The 8,044-nt window shown below is 32.4% G+C and overlaps 1 protein-coding gene across 1 annotated transcript in view; it reads right to left on the minus strand.

Annotated features, from left to right (window-relative positions):
- Positions 1-8,044, minus strand: part of LOC106468716 (alkyldihydroxyacetonephosphate synthase, peroxisomal-like) — a 51,303-nt gene that overhangs the window by 29,122 nt on the left and 14,137 nt on the right. The window contains exons 3-4 of the mRNA XM_022397913.1: positions 6,574-6,664; positions 13-127 (exon numbers count right to left, since the gene is read on the minus strand). Of these exons, the coding sequence (XP_022253621.1) occupies positions 13-127; positions 6,574-6,664 (206 nt within the window). The remainder of the gene's footprint in view (positions 1-12; positions 128-6,573; positions 6,665-8,044) is intronic.

The following is an 8,044-nucleotide window of genomic DNA, read 5'->3' on the forward strand; positions in this document are numbered from 1 at the left end:
CTTTTCACTCACCATGAGATCGAAAGAGTCTCTCCTGCGGGTCATCAGTATAAAAAACCTTAAGGTTCTTGATGTCTCTTAGGAAGTCCTTGTTTACTACTGGAGCTGGCAAGTCTTCGGTTTTTATCTCAACCTATAAATATGGTATGATTTTAGTATGTTTGAATTAGGTTTCATCCACTAACTTGTATAACGGTTGAAAAACTACTTCGCTTGCAGACTAACACTGACAATCTAGCCTAAACTACTCAAAGTCTCTTACTTCTATAAATTCCTCTACCTCTGCTGTTACTCAACTCATAACTCCGAATCAAAGAACCTGCTTACATGCCACATCCCTTCCAACCCTCTTACTCTTGTCCTCCACACACTTCGAACAAATTATTCTCTCCTGCACCACTGCACAAGTTTTTTCTCATTTTAATATCAAATAACATTTCAAACTTAAACTTGTGAAAAATGTCTGAGATAACGTCCATCATGCCGAATTGTTTGAGTTTAATTTACAGGATCATATCATACCTAATTTTCTAAATTTAAAATCATCCATTACTATAGGATCTCACGACAATGAATTTTGTGTAAACGAAAGCAAATTCTCCACTCTACCTCGGTTAAACTTATGAAACTCACACACGACTTCTGCAAAACAAAGATAATCGACCTTGACAAGGTCCTTGTCGTTATGAATTCTGAAATACAATTTTTCTTACTTAACTACAATAACTTAATGTTTTCATCAACAAAATTAAAACCGCTCTTGAAAAACACGCAAAAAACAATAAAAGTAAGGAAACCCAAATACACCGTTAGCTTTCCATTCAGCATGAAAATAAAAACGAACCAAAACTTCGACACTAACTCACAAAGTAGAGGCACTCATAGATAAACCTGTTTTATTAATGGGAAATTTAGCCAACTCGTAACAAACTCATAACTCCTTTCCTGATAGAATTCATATATTTCTCTGTCCAAACAATCACAATCTAAAAACAATTCCGATATCGTTAACATCTCCTCCAATACAGCATCTTAAGCTGACATTAACCTTATTTCTATCGCTGGTGTGCTTATTGAACACTTGTCTGCCTACGTCTATAATCACATTAGTCATACACCCTTTATGTCTACCATCATACATTAAAGAGACAACACATTTCTGAGCTTGATTTGCGAAATAAACCGCAAAGGCCTTCTACCTAAGTACTCTTATTTGCTCTATGAAAGTATCTTCTTTTTACACAGGATGAAGGCTTGAAATTTAACAAAGCTACCACACAGACAATCGTAGACTTAGATAATTTATTCTTTACTCTTAGTGGTTTTGAATTTAACAACAACTTCTTCGTTATTCAAACAAAAGTCACGGTTATGAGTATCAAAATGGCACCAAACTCTGCCAATATTTTTATGGGAGACTTGGAAATTACATTCTTAGAAAGTTATACAAACAAATCAAGAATCTGGGGATGGTACATTAATGAAATGTTTTTTTTCACCTGAATAGGAAACGAAGATTTCCTGTAATCTTTTTCCATAGCTCTATTAAATTCATTTTCGATTACCCTGGTGTTCAAATCAACTTTTTAAAAGAAACTCTTATACTGAAAGAGGGTTGTCTAAACACTGCTTTGTACCGGAAGCTGACCAATAGACCACAATACCCGCACTATAAAAATTGTCACCCTCTATGTACTAAATGTGATATTATATTCAGCCAAGTCCTCAGATTCATATAAATCTGCTCTTACAACAAAAACTATAAACATTTTTTTTTCTACTGTTGCAAGACTATTATCGCATGGTAGTTGTGATCTGGGAGAACCCGATCTTTAGAATTGTTCTTTACGGAGTTTGTACTTGACGTAACTGGATCTGTGGCAACATTGTCAGATGTGCTTAAATTAATGTACTTATGTACTGATGTCCTCTTTTTTTGGCAAACTGTAAATAAATCACATCTGACTGACCCAATACTTTTATGAAGCCATTTATATTTTTCCCATTTTTACGTAAATATTTCATTACACGGAAAACCTGATTTATTGCTTGAATATTGTAATCATCATCGTAATTTTTATCAACTATTAATGTATACAGAAATAAGTACCACTTATGAAGAAAATTATAGTCTACATATACAAACATAACAACGAGCACAATTGTTTTAGGTTGCATATGGAAATGAATATTCTTAAAAATAGTACTGGTATCAAAACTGCTTAGTAAATTTCAAATACATTCTTACTGATTTCACAAAGATGTTATGTTCTTAATCCGATATGGAGGAGGTTACTACGAGTATTTAATTTCAAATATACAAACAAATTTCTGTTGACTAGTTTCTTGACAGTAGTATAGGCCTGTTATGTAATATAATTATATTTCATTTCCTTATTTAGATTTGTTATAACACATTTTATCTAGCAAAAGACTTCGACAATTAAAAACTTTATGTAATAGCAAAACTGGACAGATGAACATCAACGGAAGTTTTCTTAAAATTAACATTTAACACAATTTCCAATAGTCTAAAGAAATATTTGAATAATTAGAACAGCATACTCCTAAGTCATAATGATGATATGCCTTTTGTAGTTGTTAAGAAAATGAAAATAGAGTGTTCGTCTGAGCGATAACATTTTGACATATGTAGTATATCAAAATATTATTCTTCAGAGCATAGCCTGCAGACTATTGTTGGATACCACTTGTTTCTCTAAACATTTACAATTCAGTTGTTAAACAGTTCGGGGTCTCCTTGGAAAGATATGTGAAATTTTAAAATGTGTGAAATCGATTGAGATGACAAAAACCGCATCATAATAAATCAAAACTAAACTCCGGGCTTAAAAACGAAAGTTATATATGCTCAAAAGTCAAAGTTATCCGCAGTTATGTGAAGTTACTGCCCTTGGGCCTTAAACTACTATATCTAACGATATAATAATAGCAAATCAATTCATAATGATTTATTTCCAGGGTAAAAACTCACCGGGAAAATTACACAAGACCAGCTCTTGGTCTGTTGTTAAATTCCATGCAACACACATTTGCATTTTTTTTTTTTTTGCATTGGATAAGCTACATTAAGATACTACAACTTGGAAATCCGATAAGCTACATTAAGATGCTACAACTTTCAAATCTGATAAGCTACATTAAGATGCTACCACTTGAAAATCCGATAAGCTAAATTAAGATACAACAACTTGAAAATTCGATAAGCTACATTAAGATGCTACAACTTGGAAATGATAAGCTACATTAAGATGCAAGAACTTGAAAATCTGATAAGCTACATTAAGATGCTACAATTTGGAGATCCGATAAGCTTCACAACGTCTTAGAAAATGACCAACAAGATGGTCACTTTACAGCTTCTGGTAACTTCACGAGAAAGGTTCAATATAGAGGTCAGTAAACCACCTCAACAAAGACTCCCTGCGCCTGAAACGTATACGTCTTTTTCATATCTTTAACCTTTACCCTTTTTACTACTGAAGTAGAATAACCAACATTCGCTCGAGTTTCTAGGTCTTTTGAAATCTATTTGTAAAATGTATCGATAACTCAGTCTTTGGTTCACATTTTACATTATGTTGTTATATGTCATTCAAATCAAAACCACTTCACATCCTGTTGATATTGATCTTCTGCTTTCTTTTACAGTTGAAGACGAACACATTTGACAAAAGAGTCTTATTTAAAGCATTTAAACTTTTACAATAGCGTATAAAAGTGCGATAGTAACTTATTTTTTTTCTTTAATGTATAAACTTTCTATTAAATGAGAATGAGTTCTTTGTTCCGTAAATATAATAAATAATTCTGCCACCAATTATCCAAGTCACTTGTTATCCATGAGAGAGTTTTTATATGAAGCTTAGGTTATTTTATGTTTCATAATGTTACACCGTGTTCCTTCATTGTTTTTAATACGTGTGATGCCACCTATGTAAGTTAGAACGTGACTTTGTTTGTTACTCAAAAATGGTGTTTCTGATCTGAATAAAAATAATTATAAACGTGAAAGAATGACTTAATTGGACACCCATGCTTATGTGCGTTTTAACTGATATGCTTTGTTATAAGTAGTTTCATGTAAATGTTTTTTTTTTCCAATGAGTATCGGATTATGACACAAACTCACAATTTTGATAGTACTGTCTCACAAGATACTAGTGATACTGTCATCAGTTTTGAGAATTGAGCTGGTGGAATATTGTTTAGATGGATATACTAGTTCTGCAGCTGGTGAAATATTGTTTAGATGGGTATACTAGTTCTGTAGCTGGTGGAATATTGTTTAGATGGGTATACTAGTTCTTCAACTAGTGGAATATTGTTTAGATGGGTATACTAGTTCTGCAGCTGGTGAAATATTGTTTAGATGGGTATACTAGTTCTGCAGCTGGTGAAATATTGTTTAGATGGGTATACTAGTTCTTCAGCTGGTGGAATATTGTTTAGATGGGTATACTAGTTCTGCAGCTGGTGAAATATTGTTTAGATACGTATACCAGTTCTGCAGCTGGTGAAATATTGTTTAGATGTAAATACTTCCTCGTATGGGTTTGCCAATCTTTCCTCGTCTTGGAAGTTGGTGTGTCCGAACCTTGCACTTCTTTTCTATTTTGCTATTCGAATATTTTTCCTCAGAAGGAGTTGTGATATGATCTTTGAGTCTTATATCAACTATGACAACATTACACTGTTCAATGGTCGGAACTTTGTCACGAAATCTATACAGGTGCTAAACATGCCACCTGTGAGCGATTAAAGTTTATTGTAAGCAGGCTTTCCCTTTGTAATGTAGTTAATTAAATGATTGTATTCTATACAATATCATGTTTCTCGTAACTGTATAAGTTACTTTACGCACCTCGTCCTTTATTAGTTTTGTTGTAAAATTGATTCGAAACATTCTTTCTATTAATGGTCATTGTTAACTAACAAAGCCATTATATACGTTTATTCCAATATTTATATACGTTTATTCCAATATTTATATGCGTTTATTCCAATATTTATATACGTTTATTCCAATATTTATATGCGTTTATTCCAATACTTATATACGTTTATTCCAATATTTATATGCGTTTATTCCAATATTTATATACGTTTATTCCAATATTTATATACGTTTATTCCAATATTTATATACGTTTATTCCAATATGTATTCTTGGTGAACAGATTTTGTCCAGTTTCTTTCTTTATTGTTAACTAATGCTCTGTACGTGATTCACAAGTGTCCTCTCAAACATTTGAAGCTTTACATAAATGATGTTATTGCATTAAGAAGTGTTGCTGTTAAAACCTTTCTTAGTAAGACACATTACTTTGTGTAATCATGTCGTGTGTTAGTGAATGAAGCGAGCACTCTTCAACATGATGGTTTAGTGCTACCGTATTTAATAAAACAAAAAAAGCATTTAGATCTTAACCTACTGAATCATTAGTATTAACCACTTAAGTAGTTGCTACATATTGAATATATATATATATGTGTGTGTGTGTATCTCCTGTTGATCTTTCAAATAACCTAATTTACCAAAAGTTTAGATGATAGAAAGTAAATATGAAGTAAAAAGTGTTAGAAACTATGTTCTAAAAGTATCTCAAATGCAATGCAATATAATGTGTTTTGCAAGTGTTCGTACATTCAAGTAAAAAAATAGCGAAGACGTCCTTCGCTACTTTTTTAAAATATACTCTGTTCGCGGTGTTTTTTCTAGTGTGAAGCTTAGTTTTATTATTACTATGAGTTTGAAGATAAGATAGTTTGCAATGACAGAAAAAGGCTTTAATTTCATGCTACTCGTTTCCTCTATATAGTACCTCAAATATGTGTTGTTGTTTTTTATACAGTGCTTTTAAAACATCAAGAATGTGCTGGAATTGTTGATTAAATTAGGGATGTTTTTCCTTATAATTTAGCTTCAAAAGACCAATTACTATGTATTTTACTTTTTTTCAATATTTTGATCAATTTACTATCTGCAGAGCAGGGTGGATTATCAATCGATTAATTAAAGGGAAACGCTTTGTTTGTTAGAGGATACCTTAAATCTATTTTAAGAAAACAATCAGTAACTGTACTGAGCTCAATGCTTATTTTACCATTATATCTTTTAAATATATATTTCTAGTGATATAATAATTGTCACAGTTTAAGTCTTATCTTATGTTTGGAGTGATAATGTCGGTAACTCCATTGTTACAGTTGATGTCTTACCTTAGGTTTGCAGTCATACACGTCGATAACTTCATTGTTACAGTTGATGTCTTACCTTAGGTTTGCAGTCATACACGTCGATAACTTCATTGTTACAGTTGATGTCTTACCTTAGGTTTGTAGTAATACACGTCAATAACTTCATTGTTACAGTTGATGTCTTATCTTAGGTTTGCAGTCATACTCATCAATAACTTCATTGTTACAGTTGATGTCTTACCTTAGGTTTACAGTCATACCCGTCGATAACTTCGTTGCTACAGTTGATGACTTACCTTAGGTTTGCAGTCATACCCGTCAATAACTTCATTGTTACAGTTGATGTCTTACCTTAGGTTTGCAGTGATAATCGTCGGTAATTCCAAAAGTGGTTTTAATCCACGTCTTGAAAAAGGGAAACTTTTTGTTTGCTAGAGGATACCTTGAATCCGTTATAAGAAAATAATCAGTAATGGCACTAATTATATAACAATACCTATATGTAACAATAATAAACTTCGCTTCATTGCATCAAGTACTTCTTTATTAAGCAATGTTTCACATCGCGGAAACGTCTTGTTTAACATTCTAGAACTTCTTAAGTTTTACATTGATAAAATATCTCCTCAAGTTTCTGCCAAGATAATAATAGAATTATGTATACAGTACATAAACAAATATATAAAGCTTCAGTTCGTCAATACTGTTTTATTTCCCTATTTTATACACTTTTAAGTGTGTTTTGTATCTTATGCTGATTATCTCTAAGACAAACGCATTATCTCGCACCCCTAAAATATATGCGACTTGAGAAAAAATTAATTAAACTACTCATTAATAAAATATGTGATTATCTATGTTGTTTGAAATAACAAAGAAAATTAATATCAAAAACACATTGTACATAGATGCAGATATACAGTTTCACGTGTACACAAACAGAATATATAATATACTAACAAAGGTTTTAGAACACAATACTCCGCCTTGTAATAAACCTCTAAATGTGCATGTAATTTTCAGTGTACGTTCTTTAGAATTTTAGAAAGGCAGAATTTGCCATATTCAGTCAGTTGTAGCCAAAATACGACGAGGAAAATAGCTCAGCGTAAATTATACGAGTGTTTCAAACAGTTCTCAGACTCATATCCACTGTTAATAATATGACGAATAAATAGAAGACCACTAAACATGCTAATATGAAGCACCTGCTAAGTTGTCCAAACTTGCCACTTCTTAGTCCAATCAGTATTTGAAAGTTATAAAATGGAACGCGCGTCTGGTAATAAAACCGTCAAGCAAGACTTCAATGAGATTAATGAACGGCAACCCATAGTGGCATATCACGTTTGTGCTTCACATTGTACTTAAAGCGCAGAAATCAGTGTAAAGAACACTGACTGTGATGAATATTAATCTTCATTGTTTACTTCGGATAGATACAACTGGATTTGACGGATCTTGATCTTCATTATTTACTTCGGATGGATACACCTGGGTTTGACGAATCTTGATCTTCATTATTTATTTCGGATGGATACACCTGGATTTGACGGATCTTGATCTTCATTATTTACTTCGGATGGATACACCTGTATTTGACGGATCTTGATCTTCATTATTTATTTCGGATGGATACACCTGGGTTTGACGAATCTTGATCTTCATTATTTACTTCGGATGGATACACCTGGGTTTGACGAATCTTGATCTTCATTATTTACTTCGGATGGATACACCTGGGTTTGACGAATCTTGATCTTCATTATTTACTTCGGATGGATACACCTGGGTTTGACGAATCTTGATCTTCATTATTTAT

Source organism: Limulus polyphemus, unplaced genomic scaffold (genome assembly GCF_000517525.1).
Source record: "Limulus polyphemus unplaced genomic scaffold, Limulus_polyphemus-2.1.2 Scaffold91, whole genome shotgun sequence".
In the NCBI taxonomy this organism is placed as follows: Eukaryota; Metazoa; Arthropoda; class Merostomata; order Xiphosura; family Limulidae; genus Limulus; species Limulus polyphemus.